Source organism: Mirounga leonina, unplaced genomic scaffold (assembly GCF_011800145.1).
Source record: "Mirounga leonina isolate KUSES-001 unplaced genomic scaffold, KU_Mleo_1.0 Mir_170, whole genome shotgun sequence".
Taxonomy (NCBI): domain Eukaryota; kingdom Metazoa; phylum Chordata; class Mammalia; order Carnivora; family Phocidae; genus Mirounga; species Mirounga leonina.
The window spans coordinates 29,526,236-29,544,435 of record NW_023270433.1 but is presented as its reverse complement, the minus strand read 5'-3'; the positions used below and the strand labels follow the sequence as shown (position 1 = coordinate 29,544,435).

Genomic DNA, 18,200 nt, shown 5'->3' with positions numbered 1-18,200 from the left:
TTCAGTTCATCATGACATTGCTGAACTGGTGAGTAAACCAAAGCCATCCTTCCTTTGGATTTCTTTATATGAGACAATAATTAGCCCATTGTGTAAACCACTTTTAGTCAGATTTTTCTAACCAAATAACAGGGGGAAACTAAATAATGGAGATGGAAGCTGAGATCCTAGAAAGCCTTGATAGAAGACCATAAAGAAGATAGGTTTCATTTTGCTGAAATCAGATCCCTAAAAAGTAATATCCATGTGGTGCTGGGATAAGTGGGTTTTCTTAATCCCAATGGCTTATACTGCTTTTTAAATACAATGACAGTAACCTGCACAGAATGTGGGTGTGTTCATGAAGGCCACAGGTGAAAGCAGGAATAAGAAAGGATGATCTAATGATCTATCTGTAAAATGAGAACAGGATATGTACAACATGGTGACTATAGTTACTAACATTGTACTATATACCTGAAATTTGCTAAGAGAATAGATGCTCTCACCACACAGACACACACACACACAGATTGATAACTATGCGAGGTGATGGATGTGTTAACTAACCTAATCGTGTAATAATTTCATAATATATATGTATCTCAAATCATCAAGTTGTACACCTTAAAATTTATACAGTGTTATTTGTCAATCATATCTCAATAAAGCTGAGAGGAAAAATGAGAACAGGCTTTAAGGGAAAATTAAAAATAATGATCAACAAAATAATACCCAAGAGATGAGCTAAACAGCAAATTGGACACAGCTGAAACACAAATTAGTGAGGTGAAAATTCAACTGTGAAGTTCTCCAAGAATACAGGGAGCTGGGGATGGCAGGGAGAGGTACAAAAAAAGTATGAAAGAAATTTAATATTCATGGAGGGTACATTCAGAAACTCCAAAATTCTCTGGAGTGGAGTTCCAGAAGGTGAGAGTAGAAAAAATGTAAAGGTTAAAGTGATCATAAAATTAATAGAAGCAAATATCTAAAACAGGGCACCTGGGTGGCTCAGTTGGTTAAGCTTCTGCCTTCAGCTCAGGTCATGATCCCAGGGTCCTGGGATTGAGTTCCACATAGGGCTCCCTGCTCAGTGGGGAGCCTGCTTCTCCTTCTACCTTTCCTCCCTGCTCGTGATCTCTCTCTGTCAAATAAATAAATGAAATCTTTAAAATAAATAAATAAATAAAGCTGAAAACAGCCGTCTTGAGTTTGGAATGGCCCATACAGGACAAAGCAAAATTAATTAACATAGTAATGATAAACCCACCCCTACTCATTTCTTGAAGAATTTTCAGAACACTAAGAACAAAGAGAAAATTGTAAAAAGCTTGCAGATACAGAGTAAAAGAAAAATAAAATAGAATTGGGAAAATCTGAACTAAAGGAGAAAAAAAATCCCACAAAGAAGACTCAGACTTCTCACTGACAACAACGGATGCCAAAATAAAAAGATCAAAGTCTGTTAACATCAAATTCTACAAGTATAAAATTCATTATTGCAAAGTGAGCAAAATAGAGACATTTTTAAATTTGCTAAGGTTCAGGTGAATAGGAATCTTTTAAGATAATTACTTGAGTTTATCCTTTAGGAAATGGCCAAGTGGAAGATAAAGCCAAGAATTTAAAAGACAGGTTGTAAAAGCAGGAAAGACACATTGAAGCATAGTTATGTTAAATATGTATTTATTGTGAAACCAATCAGTAATCTGAAATTAATGGGGCTGCCATGGAGAAAAAGATTTAGTATATGCTAAAGTTCTTGCCTTTGGGGGAAGAAAGGTAAATATATTGATTGTATCTTTTATTTTTTTAGCTTTTTATATGAAAAATTACAGCCACACATAAAAAAATATTATAACAAACTTCACTATAGCCATAATCTAGAAGTAATAATTATTCACATTTTGCCATATTCCTGCAGTATTTTAAAACAATTCCCAGATATCTCAACCCTCCACCTTTAAATATATCAGTATGCATCTTTATCTAAAAGTGACTTTTTACATGACCACAATACCATTATAACACCTAACAAGATAATAACAATTTCACAGTATCATTTAGTATCCATTCCATATTCAGATTTTTCTAATTGTCCCCAAAATACCTTTTTACAGTTATTTTGTTCAAACGAAGCCCACAAATAGCATTTGGTTGATATGTCTCTTAAGTCTCTTAATGTTTGATAGTCCCACAGCTCACTCCAACTCAAAAAAAGCGGGGGGGTGGGGAGCAGAATCCCACAAAGAAAAAAAATCCCAAATTTTTTCATGCAACCAGCTTCTGAAAAAACCAGGTCAGTTGCTAATTAACTTATGGTGAGACCAAGTTATAGAATGACCTACAACCTGGATTTGTCCGTCTCCTTATAGGATTGTTTAACTGGTCTCTAGCCACTGTATCAGTAAGAAGTTTGATCTAAAAGTTTGACGAGGTGCAAGTTTAATCGCGTTGTTAGAAGTAATCTAAGTAGTACTAGGCACTCCACATTACATCTCATCAAGAAGCACATTATGTAAAAATGACTATTTTAAGAGATGCTAAGTCTGATCAGTGGGTTCAGGTGGTAACAATCTCATCCTCCACTGCAAAATTCCTCACGCCTTCCCCTTATGATCAGTAAGTATCTATAGTCTGATACCTTGTGCTTTGGTAAAGTTACTCTTGGATTCAAAGTGTGGGGGAATAAATCGGAAACTATCTAGAAATTAACAAAATGAGAACACTGCCAGAAAAATAAACACAAAAATGGAAGAAGGAATGAATTTATTTTAAAACAACAGAAATCAAGGAATCAGGAGGAAAAGACCAAAAAAACAAACCAAAAACTGTTCTTGGAAAAGATCAATAAAAATAGAAAAATATTTGGTAAGTCAGACTGAGAGGAAAAAAGAGAAAGCATGCAAATAAATAATAGGGGATATGTGCAAAATTATAAGTGAAAAAACTGTTCTAGAAAATATGGGTGAAATTCTGAGAAAATAGGAATGACCAGGTTGGCTCCAAAAGAAATTTTAAAACCCGTATTAGTCAGTATGAATAAATCATCTAGTAAAATTAGATGCAAAAGCAACATGAGTCCATTAATGAATGTAATTCACCACATTAACAGATTGAAGGAAGAAAGCATTATGAACAACAACAACAAAAAACACACAAAAAAGAAAAAAAACCCCAAAAACCAAAAAAACAAAAACAAAAACAAAAAAAGCATTATGAAAATAATTATAGCCAATTCTGATACACTGATCGCTGCATACCTGGACTGTTGTAATTGCTTTAACTATATTAACTAACTTCAATAACTAATTTCAATAAATGCTATAAAGGCATGTGATTAAATTCAATCCCATTCCTGATTAAATTATAAAAAGAAATATATTTTAGGGATAAAAAGAAACATCACTATTCTGAGAAAAAAATAAAGCATCTATCGGAAATCTATAATGAGCGTTACATTTGTTGGTGGCCTTAGAACTTTTCATATCAAATGTCAGAAACTCAATTTTAAACAGAAGTTACTTGTTTTTCCACAAGTAACTTGGAAGTTCCAGAGAATTCATCTAGATTGGAAATACCTGGGTCCAAGGGATCCCTACCTGGGAAACAAAAGATTATTCAATTTGCAAGGGTATCACAATTTTGAGATAGCAATGTACCCTGGTGCATATAAACTAACACTCAGTTTACAAAAAATTCAAATCACATACAAATTTGTCAGATATTGAACCTGTGCCCTTGGCCCTTGATTTTTGCCCTATCTCCTTCCAACTGATTCAAGATAACAGTGAATCTAGAGAAGTCAGAAGAACCCCCTCTTCCCATCATCTCCTTGCCTTATTCTCATTTTTTATGTCTCCCCACTCCATCATCACACTGAGCCCTGGCTCAGAGTTTCCTACTGGTTTGAATAAGGTGTTGCCTGAAGAATTTCAGCATCTCTCCCCAGGAGTGCTCCTGGGCTGCAGCGTGGGCAATGCGGTCCCCTCCCCAGAGCAGGGAACAAAAAGAGTTCTTGTTTGGGGAGGCATAACACAGGGGTGTATAGGGCGGCTCTATGAGATGGCCCGCCCCAGGGTACGCCAGCATCCTTCCATTGTTTCTCCCGTGGCTCCAGAGCTGGTGCAGGGCCTGCTCAGCATGCTCCTTGCTATTCAAGCATTCATCATTCTCTCCCACCACGAAGAGGATTGGACCCTGGGCCTTCTCAATAGGAAGCACGCTCTGCTGATTCAGTTCATCCCGGGGATCCCCCCTGTAGTGACGGAGTCGCATAGACCCTGAGATGTCATACTGCATGCGCTCCATAAACGAGGGGATGGGTGTTATAACCAGATCTTTGTACCTGAGCGGAAATTCATAGATGGCATTGGGCCCATTGATGCAGATGGTGGCTACCACCTGCTTCAGGAAGCAGGCCATGGCCAGTCCGATCTCTGCACCTTTGCTCACAGAGATCACTCCGATTCCTGGCATTTGGACCTGCAGCACAAAATAAAGGGAACCCATCAGATGCCACACTCGAAGGAGCTGCCCTGCAGGCCAGCAAGCTAGTGTCATGGAAACGGTCAGACAATATGGGATGGGAGTCCTAGCGCTGGGGTTTACCAGCTTCTGTGACTGAAAGCATTGCCTCCTTGCCTTCTGGAAGCCTTATTGTCTTATGGGAGTGATAATACTCCCTACCCTGCAGGATCGTTAGAAGGATTTAGTGAAACAATAGAAATAAAAACTCTTCATCAAAGGCAGAGTTCCATAAAAGCAAAAAGAGTTTAAATGCACCAGCAACATTCAACATCACCTGTAGAAGCAGGTAAACTTAGGAATCAAATTCTTCTTTCCAGCTAGGAAAAGAGGTTTCCCGGGTTCTTTTGAATACTATGTAGGTGTTATTCATGTTTAAATAGCAGTTTATGGCTGCACAGGTTTTGCACATCCATTAATCCAAGAGCTAATCATGGAAGCATTGGGAGGGTAAAGATAAAAGACTCGGATTTTAGAAACAATTGAATTCCAGCGCCCCGTCTAATAGGAAAAGTAGTAGGTCGTAGGAAGGGGTCCTTAATTCTGTGGAAGGCTGAGGGAGCAGAAGGAAGGAAGAAGTTTGGAAGATGAGTAGGGAAAGGAAGGGCATTTTGGACAGAGAAGCAAATACATAGCAGCCTGATATGTTTACTTTGCTTACAGTTGTATGCCCAGCACCTGTCATCAGATCACCTAAAAAAAAAAGCTGTTTTTTTTTTTAATTAGAGCTTTCTGAGATCCAGTTTTCAAGTTTCTACTTCAATAGGTCTGAATGGGCCCAAGAAACTCATACTAGCACATATCCCCCAGGAAATCCCGTGTGCTTCTACGTTTGGGAACCATCCATAAGAAGAACGGACTTGGGAGCGAGGGAGGAGACTATCATCACTGGAGAGGGGAAACTACACAATGGCTATACCACAAAGGGGCAGTGATGAGGGAGCAAACTAAAACAGTGGCAGGGAGCGTGAAGAGGGTGTGACGTATTGAGAAAGATTGGGGAACAGACCCTAAAGCACTTTGGGACTGGTTGAGGATGCAGGGAAGGGAGAGAGGGGAAAAACAGATGGGCAAGGATGACAAGGTGAATTTATCAAGAGTTTACTGTATGCTGGGTCCTCAGCTAAGTGCTTTACACATAAATTGTCTCAGCTTGTCCTTCCAATAAGAACCCAGAGATTCAGGAAGTCTACGAGTCTTGCTTAAATTAAGGTTATAAAAGTATCAAGGGGCCGAGGTGGGAATTGACTCTCTTCTGATGATACCAAATCTAAATTGAATTTTGCCAATTGCACTTCCTCCTCAGATAATGTCACAAATAGGGGCATTTGAAATGAAAAAAAAAAATTTTTTTTTTTAACTTGAAAATTTTATCTGGGATTTAATTCCTTCCAAACAATCCTTTAAAAGAGAGCCAAATATGCTTAGAAAATTCACACATATATTTGATGCCGATGATAGCATAACACTGAAGATGAAGATACTAATAATACTCTGATAGGAGACAGGGCCTCATGCCTCCTAGAGAAGAGTCAAGGCTCTCCAGAGAGAGAATGATCCAAGTCACAGAGTCAGGATAACCTAATGGTCTGTAGCAAAGACATTGCCACAAGGGCTGTCTAGTTCTGACACGTGACTTAATCTGAGTGTGCCTTCTCATCTGAAAAATGAGGATGTCCACAGTACTCACATCACAAAGTAACTGTGAGTGTTAAATACGAGTGCTTTTAGAGTATTTAGCAGAGAGTCAAACAGAGTCGTTTAATAAATGTTGGCCGGTATGATTGTTTTACCATGACAGGTTGAGCCATAAAACATAGCTGATATTTGAACATTTTCAAACTGGAAAACCAGAATTATATGTTTCAGCTTAACAGAATGTCAACCCAGACACCTGACCGTGTGATATTTATTCCTATGTGTCTGTTTTTAGTCACTAACACAAACATCAGTACTTCGAGACCTCTTCAAGAGGTCTAGATTATAATTCATCTAATATTTAATTCCTAGAAAAAAAGCTGGATTAAGAGATGTACTAGTTCAGTCCTTCTCAAACGTGAATGTGCATCCAAATCACCTGGGGATCTTGTTAAAATGCTGACCGGGCTGCAGCCTGAGAGTCTGCATTCAAATAGCTCTCTGGTCATACCAAGGCCTCTGGACAGTGGACCACATTTTCAATGGTACAACAATACTTGACAGAGTACTAAAATGATCCTTCCTTTCTAGATTCCTTTCCTGGCTTGGGGCCTTGGATACTTACTTGGGGCTTAGTTCTGCCCCGAGATCTGATACTAACTGAAGCGCTAATTCAGCTAATCTGATGGTGCAGCCACCTCCATTCTGCTAATAATTCTGCTCTGATCCTGTGGCCCAGCTCTAAAACTGAACTTGTGCATGTTCTCAGTCTCAGGAGCATTACCCCATGCAGAGACAATCATTGAAGTTTAAAACCACGTCAAGCCAGAGAATTCATCATTTGAGATCAGTGGCTGATAAAAATAGAAGAGCCACTGATGAATAAGTCACATGCACTTCAAACGTAAGGAGTCTTGGCTTTTTTTTTTCCCCGCTGAAAATAACCATAATCTATCCACCATTTATTGTCTTTTGTGCCAGGAAGCTGATCGGCAACCCAACAATCCTACAAGGTCGACATTATCATCCCCATTTTAAGGGTAAACTGTGCTATGCCCAAGTCTAAACAGATTGGTAAAATAGGCAAAACAGCCATTTCTGATTTTTTTTTTTTTTGCTATAATGTTGCAAGGTAGAATGAAAAGTATTCTAAATTACCTTGGGATGAGCTAGTAGCAAGTTAGCAGCTTCCTCAAAATATTCCAGGTCGATCTCCTCCAGTAAATTGGGCAGATCTTCGTAGGCAAAGTAGGCCAAGGCCAGCACCGCAAATCCGTGCGCAGCCAAAAGACTGGCCCGAAACTCAATCAGACCCCCTCCGCCCCCAAACAAATCAATGACTCCTGGGAAAGGACCTTCCCCTGAAAGCAACAAAAAGAAAAGAGAATGGGATCAGAAAGAGTGGAAAGAGGGTCAAGTGGCTAAGAGGGTAAGTACAAGGTGAACAAACTGAATTCCACCTTCACACACACACACACACAATGGCATGTTGGTTTTAAACTATTGTGAGAAATACTAGTTCTCCAATAATGTGATGCCATTTGTTTTTGTTTTCATATTCATCAACAACATTTCCTTTATCACCAATGATTAGTCTCACCTGGAGGCAGGAAAAGGGCTCCTCGCACCCGACCTTTTCGGATCTGAATACGCTGTACCCCAGGGGCTGAGAACCAGCGCTGGACCACCTGGCTGGCCATGGGTTCACCTATGATGGAATCTTGGAAACAAACTGAGTCATACAGGTTCAGAGTGACCCAAAAGGGGCTGTTCATCACATCCTTCTTAAGCAGCCTCCTGAAACCCTTCTGGGGCTTCAGAGACCAGAAGAGGCCCATCGGGTGGACCCCCACGTAGTCGCCTCCACATGCAGGAGCCTGCATTAGGTCCAGCTCACCAACCTCGTTCGCCTTGTAGAAGGCTTTGGACTGGAACACATTCCCCTTCTCATCCTTCAGAGACGCCGTTAGGGTCACCAACTGCATCGGGGACAGGCCTGTCACTTGGATGTGCACTGACTCATCTACGAGGGCGCTTGCTGGGGTGGCTGTCAGCTGGAACATTGGCAAGTCACAAAGGGACCAAGCGGTATTCCCTGCCCTGGAGGGGGAGAGGAGACTTGGAGCTGGAGACCGAAATCCCAGGAGAAAGATTGAGACAAGGCTTGCGTTAGGTCTGGCCAAGCTCTACTTCTAGAGACCTCACGCAAAATATATAGAACATTCAGAGGAGGGAAAAGAAGACGTGCAAGAGGACTCATTATTCTCATTTTACGTATGAGGAAACGGGTTGAATGACATGCTCAAAACCTCATAAATAATTAACAGTAAAACTGGAAATTCAAGCTAAGGCTGATACCCACAGCCCCCTCTCTTATCCATTATAACACTGTAGTAAACCTTCATTTTATGGTTTGGGGTAAATTGAGCTTTAATTCCTCAGTTGAGATAATACCCGTGTGACCTACTTCACAGGGTGTTTGTTAGGATCTAAGGAGGTAATGCATGGAAAAGCCATTATAGGAAGGATCAGTGCTACTTTTCAAGCCACATACCTACCTGGGTAGAGTTACATAAACAAGAAATATACTATGGTGTTGTGTATTTTTTGTTTTAGCCTCTAAATAAGACCAACTTGCAGCTTTTTTTGTGTGTTCCCATTATTTATTCCTTTTAAGGGAAAATAAACCTCCATGATCTTGTCTCTGCTTTTATGCCTTTCTGATGGACTGATAAACGTCAAAATGTCGTTTGTGGTAAAGAGACTGTAAAAGACATTGGGTCAGCTATTTCGTACTCTGCTCCATTAATGAGCAAAATTTGGGGTATTTCCTCCTTCTTTACATCCTTTCTCCTTTCCTTTCTTTTCTCTCTCCTCACTTTTCTCCTTTCTTCCATACCTCATACTCAACAAAAAAAAGTTGAACCTATTTACCGATAACAGATGCAGAGTAAAATAAGAATAAAATAGAATTGGGGAAGTATGAACCAAAATCAGGCATTGGTCAAAGAAAACCTAGAGCATGAAAAGTAAAGCTTTTTGAGGGCTGTAAGTTTGGCACCGAATTAGTGACAGCCAAAGGAGAAAAGGTAACTTGGTCAGTTCCATTGTTCTAATTATTATCATAGAAAAAGTTACCAGGTCCTCAAGGGAAAGGAAAAAGAGAGGTCTTTCCAATGTTTAGCTCTATAAGAAATTTCTTATATGAAACTTTGACATAGGTATGTGCCATTTTTTTTGACAAAGTCTTGATACAAATTGTAATGATAGAAAAGCCTCCTAAAGCCCAGGGATGGAGACTCAGCAGCTATGTTGAACATGTGACTTCAACCTATGGCCACTGCGCATTGGATCAGGGCTGAATACCTGATTCAAGATGTGCCAGGGATGTTTTCCCCTTGCCTATTTAGAATGGGGACCCAGAGATCACCAGTCACTCTGATTTGTCAGAAATTCCCCATAATGGTCACTCTCACTCTATGTGTACATTTTTGCTATTTCCACCAAAGTGTGTGCCAGAGATTAGATGAGAGTGACATTCCTATAAGAAGCAGTTCTCTCAAGAAAATGATATGGATTTCACAAAAAAGGAACCATGAAACAAATAAACGAGAGAGAGAAAGACCACTTGTCAGGCCAACGGTGTGTGCTTGTGAATGCTATCTCAGGTTTCCCTACCAAAGACAAAGAAGGGACCAGATGATCAGTAACCCCATAGTCATCGACCCTTGCAATATGGGCTAAATAAAGTCAGTGTCTTTCACACCTTGTATCTTGTGATGGGTGTACCTTTGTGAGGATTTTGTAAGGATCCAAGGCAAAGTTTGACAGATTGCCTTCCCAGAAGTTGGCTGTGAATCTAACAGACCTCAGACTTATCAAGCCTCTGTGCCATCATTCCCTTATATTCAAGAAACAAGAAGAGCCAGAATTAAAATACACACATACACAACACACATGTGAAAGAAGACTTGGTACCTATACACCTGGGGTTCTAAGGAACCCTGAGGTTTTGTGAAATGTTACTAGGGGTTTCCACTAGAGTTCTTAATTGAGAAAAAAAGAAACTGTTTTGAACTTCAAATGTCATGTGATTATAGTGCACATAATGATGGATAGTGATTGAGTGGTCCTATTAGTGATTTCTTTACAAGTTTTTCATCCCATGAGGGCAGTGTGAAAAAGGATCATGTTCATTTTCGGTTTTGGATCCAAGAGAGAGGAGGCCCTTGATGGTTAGTGAGCACTCTATTGCACGGGGAGGAGGATGATAGGCTGATGATGTTTGCTTCTCCTTCCTCAATCACGTACTCCAAACTCCCTTTCCACTTTGTGAAATGAGTTAAGGTAGTAAACAAACCCTGCTGCTGTAAAGGAAAATTGGAGGGAAATTTGCATTCCAAAAAATGAATTCTTACACACTGCAACTCCTCTGAGCTCTGACACTTTGCTATTATTTGTAAGCATTGCAAAGTGTGGACCGAGTAAGAAAGGCATTGTAAAGTAGGGGCAGGATCAGAAGAGCATTGTAATAAGGAATTGTTTTTTTCAAGAATTTTTCTCAGGGCACCTAGGTGGTTCAGTCGGTTAAGCATCTGCCTTCGGCTCAGGTCATGATCCCAGGGTCCTGGCATCCAGCCCCACATCGGGCTGCCGGCTCAGTGTGGAGCCGGCTTCTCCCTCTGCCTGCCCCTTGAAAATAAATAAAATTTTTAAAAATCTTTGAAAAAAAAAAGAATTTTCCTCCCTTTGTTATTTATTATGCCACTCTTTTATATTTTAGTAAGCATTTGCCTTTTATAAACATGTCTGATGGTCCAATAGGCTGATTTTTGAAGATAAATTTAAAGTGGAGGAAGAGGATTAAAGGACCAGATGCATGTCTCATGAGATCCGAAATGGGGAATTACCATCTTCTGAGTCATTTCACAAGAGTCGACATGCCAAAAAGTCTGTCTTTACAATGAAGCTACTAACCGATGGGATTTACACTAGCTGGTAATATAAGTTGTCCTGTCCCATGTGCATTGTCTTTAACAAATAATTTTAAAATGCAGCGACAGCTCCAGGAAAACTGAAAGGGCAATCATATACCACAATCATTTGACAAGTAAAGGGCCTGGTTCTTTTAAATGGCTACTGGAATTCTACTCTCCCCTTGGTTCCCTTTTTTTCTCTAACAGCAAACATTTATTGGGCACTTACTAAACGCTAGCCGCGGGTGATATTAATTCCCATAATAAAGCTTTTCCAATTTCCAAGGTCCTTTCGTGGTCATTATAAGTTAGGAGATCGAACTCAGCAAGTGACTTACCCAAGTTTGCCTGTGTTAACGGTGCAACAAGATTTTTAACCCAGGCCATCTAACCCTTCTTTTAAATCTTATTTATTTTCCCCAAATGACAGTAGAAATGTGAATGTGCATTTTTTTTCCTGGCCTCTCCTACCCTTGTTTCTTTTTTACTACTTTCTTGTCTTTGGTTTCATCTTTTCCTTTCCCTGACTCTGAAGCTTTTAGTGACAGATACAGCCTGATGCACAGTATGGCAGGACTGATGATGGAAATGTAGGATTGAATTTTAGTCCACAAACTCACATGTGCACAAAATGCGGTTTTCCTACTATTCGAGATTCAACATAATTTCTCTTTTGAATCCTTGTTCTTCCAGGTGGCAGAGATGTACTCACAGAATTTAAAAGACCTGCTTTTCCTTGCAGTCCAAGTAAGTCCCAGTGACTTGTATGGTGCCAAAAGACTTGGCCGGAACGCCCTGCTCCTACGTTTTTATGCCTTCTTCCAAACCCATTTTACAATGAATGCCAGGGGGTCCAAATTCAGATACCTGGAGGGGCCGAGCAGGTCATACCAGTTTGCAGATAACGGTGAGAAGGAATGCAATATAAGACTGTAGTGAACTGAAGAAGATCTGCCCAATCTAAAGGCATTCAGATGTGTTCTCCTGAAAACAACACAACACAAAACAGCACATACACACAAAAACAACAAAAACCCCAAGGTGGGTACCAAACAAAACACACCTATTTGTGACTTTTGGAATTCACATCATCCTATTAGGCTTTTTTGTAACCCAAAGGCCAGGAAAGCATTTTTCTGTTTTTCCCTTTGTGTTGTGCCACCGTTTCCTGAGGCACTGAGGGGAACCGATCTCCCTCAGCTAGAAGGACAAGGTAAAATGGAAATACCAAAATACAGTGGTGGGAAGTGGGAGGTAAGGACTCGTACAATATTATTTCCAGTGGTGTATGGCAAGTTAGCCCTGCCCCTAATATCCAAAGCCCTCCAACGTTCTCCTTATTACCTCTCGCCACACTTAATATTTGTGACTTTTTCCTGCTTTCCCTGTATTCTACTTCTATTGTCTTATTCTCGATTGGATCCCAACTAATCCACATACTGTGATAGGAATTAATACCTTTGTTAGTTAATAAGGCTTATTGCCTCTCAGAAGCAGACCCTCACAGATTTTCTAGAATAAGTCGTAAGAAGCCTGAAAGCTTATCCTGTCCAACGCTGTATTGTCATCATCATCAATAAAGCACCTACTGTATACAGGGACACCCAGCTGAAGATGACTCTATCCTCTGGGCTCTCTGCCATGCCACTCGGAGCACTTAATATGTTACTGAAACTTATCCTAGAGCCATTTTTTTTTATTCTTATGTTAATCCCCATACATTACATCATTAGTTTTAGATGTAGTGTTCCATGATTCATTGTTTGTGCATAACACCCAGTGCTCCATGCAGAACGTGCCCTCCTCAATACCCACCACCAGGCTACCCCATCCTCCCACCCCCCTCCCCTCTAGAACCCTCAGTTTGTTTTTCAGAGTCCATCGTCTCTCATGGTTTGTCTACCCTCCGATTCCCCCCCCTTCATTCTTCCCCTCCTGCTACCTTCTTCTTCTTCTTCTTCTTTTTTTTTTCTTAACATATATTGCATTATTTGTTTCAGAGGTACAGATCTGAGATTCAGCAGTCTTGCACAATTCACAGTGCTTACCAGAGCACATACCCTCCCCAGTGTCTATCACCCAGTCACCCCATCCCTCCCACCCCACCCCCCACTCCAACAACCCTCAGTTTGTTTCCTGTGATTAAGAATTCCTCATATCAGTGAGATCATATGATACATGTCTTTCTCTGTTTGACTTATTTCGCTCAACATAATACCCTCCAGTTCCATCCACGTCGTTGCAAATGGCAAGATCTCATTCCTTTTGATGGCTGCATAATATTCCATTGTATATATACACCACCTCTTCTTTATCCATTCATCTGTCGATGGACATCTTGGCTCTTTCCACAGTTTGGCTATTGTGGACATTGCTGCTATAAACATCGGGGTGCACGTACCCTTTCAGATCCCTACTTTTGTATCTTTGGGGTAAATACCCAGTAGTGCAATTGCTGGATCATATGGTAGCTCTATTTTCAACTTTTTGAGGAACCTCCATACAGTTTTCCAGAGTGGCTGCACCAGCTTGCATTCCCACCGACAGTGTAGGAGGGTTCCCCTTTCTCCGCATCTCCACCAACATGTCGTTTCCTGACTTGTTAATTTTAGCCATTCTGACTGGTGTGAGGTGGTATCTCATTGAGGTTTTGATTTGGATTTCCCTGATGCTGAGCAATATTGAGCACTTTTTCATGTGTCTGTTGGCCATTTGGATGTCTTCTTATCCTAGAGCCATTTATGCTGTGTTTTTGCTTTCCTGTGAATCTGTAAATTTCTTGAGGGCAGGATCCTGTCTGATTTGTCTTTGTCACATTCACTGCACATGGAGCCCTTCACTTCCTGGTATTCAACTGATTATTCAGAATGCTTATTGATTGGGGCGCCTGGGTGGCTTAGTCGTTAAGCGTCTGCCTTCGGCTCCGGTCATGATCCCAGGGTCCTGGGATCGAGAACCGCATCAGGCTCCCCGCTCGGTGGGAATCCTGCTTCTCCCTCTCCCACTCCCCCTGCTTGTGTTCCCTCTCTCGCTCTTTCTCTCTCTGTCAAAAAATAAATAAAATCTTAAAAAAAAAATGCTTATTGATTGTGCTCCACTTCATTCCCATAAACTCTCATCCATTTACCTAATTCTTCTTCCCTGTTTACAGGCTTTTTCACTTCCCAGTCTAATCTCTGCAATATTGTCAGACAGATCTCAACACAAAAATAATCGAATCTCTCTCCTGCTTTAAACTTCCAATGGCTGAAGGGTGATGGGGGAGGTCTAAATCCTCTGGCCTAGCATTAAGACCCTTTGCAGGGGAATGGTTCCACCACAGCACCCTGGAGGGTTTCCCTGTGTCTACAGGCAAAACTTGCACCACCAGGACCTAAATCTGGATGGGATGCCTTGCAATCGCAAGAACGTGGCAAGACAGGCAATCTTTCGAGGGGGCTTCACAAGATTGTTTTCTCACCTGTCTCTCTTATCCTTTTTTTTCTTTTTAAAGATTTTATTTATTTATTTGAGAGAGAGAATGAGAGAGAGAGAGAGAGAGAGAGCACATGAGAGGGGGGAAGGTCAGAGGGAGAAGCAGACTCCCTGCTGAGCAGGGACCGCCCCCCCCGCCCCCCCCACACAGCCTGCCCGCTGCAGGACTCGATCCTAGGACTCCAGGATCATGACCTGAGCCGAAGGCAGTCGCTTAACCAACTGAGCCACCCAGGTGCCCCTCTTATCCTTTTTTTTTTAAATTGTTATAGAATGGACATATGATATTAGTTTCAGGTGTACAACATTGGACAACTGTACATTACCAAATGATCAACGTGAAAGGTTTAGTTACCATGTGTCATCATACAAAGTTATTACAATGTTATTGGCTGTATATTCCCTATGCTGTACCTGATGACTTATTTATTTTATACGTGGAAGTTTGTAGCTCTTAATTGTCTCTCCCTATCTTACGGGAGGCTGCTATGAGACAGCTTTTCCCCCCACCTCCCTGGTTCCAGAGAGGCATAGAGGACTTCGGGGCACGGCTACAGGCTCTGGGACAGTTTTGCTGCAGTCTGGAGTTGGATCCTCAGCAACGGGGTACCTGCAACTGTGTCGAGGTCACGGGGCCCCTTTTGTTTCAGTGCCATCATTCAGGACTCAGACAGCTGGTGCCTTTGGCTTCTCTTGCCTTCATTATCTATGTAAATAATAAACTGTCTGAATCTAACAGGGGCTACTATTTCTTTACCAGCTGAATCTGTCAGTCTTGGAGTTGGACTTCCCTTTGTGTTTGGTGCCCGTTATAACAATCTGATTCAATCAAAGCTTTTACAAGTCACCCCAACCTACTTACTAGTCCAACCGTCTCATTATAACACTTAGCATATTGTAAGTGATATTGTAAAAATCTGCTTCTTTCTCTCCCTCCCTTTTTGCTCTATCCAGTGTAGTGGCCTCCAGCCACATATAGCTAATTAAATTTCAGTGTATTAAAAACAAACAAAATTTTAATTCCTCAGTCACAGTAACCACATTTTAATTGCTCAATAGCCACACGTAACTAGTGGCTACTACACTGGGCAATTCAGATAGAGACTATTTCCATCAGCCTAGAATACTCCACTGAACAGCACTAGTCCAGATTGTTAATTATTCCTCAAGGGCAAGAATTACCCCTTGCTCAACATTCTATTCCTCAGTTTCTAGAATAGTGCCAGGCACATAATCTGCTTCAAACAGGATGAGCCTCCCAGTGGTTGCAGAGAGAGCCCTCGGCAATGTGGAAGCAACCTCTTGGGCTGAAAGCTGAAAGCCATTTTGTGAAGCAGGTTCCAGACTCCCATGGGGAAGGGTATGGTTACACCCCTGGGAGAACTTGACCTATCTTGGAGAAAAGGCAGCCAGGAACTGGTAGGACGCTAACACAATAGATGGCAGGAAACAAAGAAAGAAAGAGAGCAGAAGGTCACCCACCGGAGTTAAACCTACTAATCAAGAAACAAAAGTCCTTTCCCTTTAGGGGCTTTTCTTCTTCATCACAGGTACTTCCTTCCCTACCACCCCCCTCAACCTTCCAAGCAGTAAGTCTCAGAGACAAATTTCCCAAGTCAAGAAACAATCTCTCCATAAGTTCACACGAGTAAGAGGACCCTGACTTTGCAGCTGAGTGTGCACTTTGCCCCCAAAACAATCTCTAAAGGATCTCTTGTTAGGTGGATGCTTCTAAAACATAGATCCGCGTGGCCGAGCAATCGGCCACCCATGAGGGAGGCGTCGGTCCTCGCAGGTCCCCCAGTGAGCTGCGCTAGCCGCCCAGCTGAGAGGAATGCACACAGCTGAATGAAAGCCACCTTCCCGGGTGCCCTGCCGAATACTGCGCAGCCCTCAGCCAGGCCAGGCCGTGACAGCCCGACTCCCCCGCACTCACCCTGAGTTCAGCTGCCGGGAGCAGTCTGGAGTAGGGCGGCTTGCTGAGCCAACTAGCTTCCCCAGTCTATTCTTCCAACTGAGCCAGCCAGGCACCCGCTAGCCTGCTCTCCCTCACCAAACTGTCAGCTGCTCCTTCCTCTTATGTCCCCAGGGACAGGACTATGGGCCCTGCTGTCACGGGGTCAGGGCAGGGTCTCAGTGCAGCTGGGGCACCTCTCAGTCCAGGTGTTTCACAATGGATCTCGGGTTTCATCACATAGCTCTGGTTTCTAAGCACTTCCCTGACTCCTCTCCACTCCCAGTTCTGGTCTCCTTTCCTGCAAACCCTTCTCCATTGCCTCCTTGGAGTCGGTGCTCTCTTAGGCAACTGCCTTTTTTGATCGTGTTTAACAAGGAAAGTCCCAGATATCTAGCCTCCAAGCAGTGTGGGCTGAAGACTCACCCGAGGGGCCTGTTAAGTCAAGGTTCCTGGGCCCCTGCACCTGGAGATTCCAACTGGAGTAAGGTCCTGGGATTTGTATGTTTAGCAGGGGATTGCTAAGGCATAGCTGGGTCTGTCAACCACTCTTCCAAGGGACAACAGAAGCCCTCCCAATGCAAAAATGCTTCCCTGGGGCCAGAACCTCTGAAGTCTGCCCCACTGTTAATCTCCTCAGCCGATGTCCATTGTCAAAATGTACAAATGATCAAGTTTACAGATTGTAGACTGTGCCTCCAGGTGGTGACTTGCTTGAGGGAGGGCACTGTGACTTTTCATTTTTGCACCTTTTGCAGCCAGTGAGGTGTAGCTGGGAGACCACCCGTCTCTGGAACCAGAGAGACCTAGACTGGAACCCGGACTCCTCAACTATCCGTGGGACTGACCTCAGGCAGATTGCTTAACTTTCCTTGTGCTTCTGACTTCTTAAATGGGAGTGATATGTAAATGTATTGAAGGTGAAATATAAGCCTTGAGGGAAGAGGGCTGATCTTGGAAGTCAAGGGAAGTCATGGGCAGGTTGGAGGTACTAAGGAAAGAGAATGGTGCCTCCGCACACAGCTCTCCCAGTGGATGAGAGGTACCTTGGCAGGATAGCAAGTCTCCCAGTTGAGGGACTAATTCCCAAGATCAGGTCCCAGGGTGGGATCAGTGTCATTTTCATGAAGATTCTTTTTTTTTTTAAGTTTTTTTTTTTTTAAGATTTTATTTATTTATTTAATTGACAGAGAGAGAGACAGCGAGAGAGGGAACACAAGCAGGGGGAGTGGGAGAGGGAGAAGCAGGCTTCCCGCTGAGCAGAGAGCCCAATGAGGGGCTCGATCCCAGGACCCTGGGATCATGACCTGAGTTGAAGGCAGTCGCTTAACCGACTGAGCCCCCTAGGTGCCCCTTCATGAAGATTCTAAGAGCAGTGCAGGAAAGGGTGGGCAAGTCAGGAGGTTCCAGCACCCAGGTAATCAAGGGGGAGCAGGTCAGGCTGGCACAGAGCCAGGTCTTCTCCACTCTGCTGCCCAGAATGGAAAACACTGGGGAACCTAGCAGTCCATGGGCCCCTAAGGGCTACAGCAAACGAGGAGTAGGGACACTGGGCAGTGAAGTGATGACTGTGTAGGGAAGAGACCTTAGCAGTTATCACTAGCAGGTGTGAACCTTGCAGGAAGGACTGAGGTCCTCTAGGGTAGAAG

General features: G+C 42.4%; 1 protein-coding gene across 1 annotated transcript; it reads right to left on the bottom strand.

Moving 5' to 3' along the window:
• Positions 1–3,626: 3,626 nt before the first annotated feature.
• Positions 3,627–17,381, bottom strand: LOC118018215 (acyl-coenzyme A amino acid N-acyltransferase 2-like). Its single transcript, XM_035016668.1, has 4 exons — positions 16,534–17,381; positions 7,748–8,247; positions 7,306–7,508; positions 3,627–4,467 (listed from the first exon to the last, which is right to left on the bottom strand). The coding sequence occupies exons 2-4, from the start codon at positions 8,208–8,210 to the stop codon at positions 3,874–3,876; spliced, it is 1,260 nt and encodes a 419-aa protein (XP_034872559.1). The 5' UTR covers positions 8,211–8,247; positions 16,534–17,381; the 3' UTR covers positions 3,627–3,873.
• Positions 17,382–18,200: the final 819 nt, after the last annotated feature.

Excerpts from the sequence above, each read along its gene's own strand:
- LOC118018215 (XM_035016668.1), bottom strand. The coding sequence starts at position 8,210 with ATGTTCCAGCTGACAGCCACCCCAGCAAGCGCCCTCGTAGATGAGTCA. Across the intron at positions 7,509-7,747 it reads AGCCCTTTTCCTGCCTCCAG|GGGAAGGTCCTTTCCCAGGA; the intron begins GTGAGACTAATC and ends TGTTGCTTTCAG. Across the intron at positions 4,468-7,305 it reads TGCTACTAGCTCATCCCAAG|GTCCAAATGCCAGGAATCGG; the intron begins GTAATTTAGAAT and ends TTTGTGCTGCAG.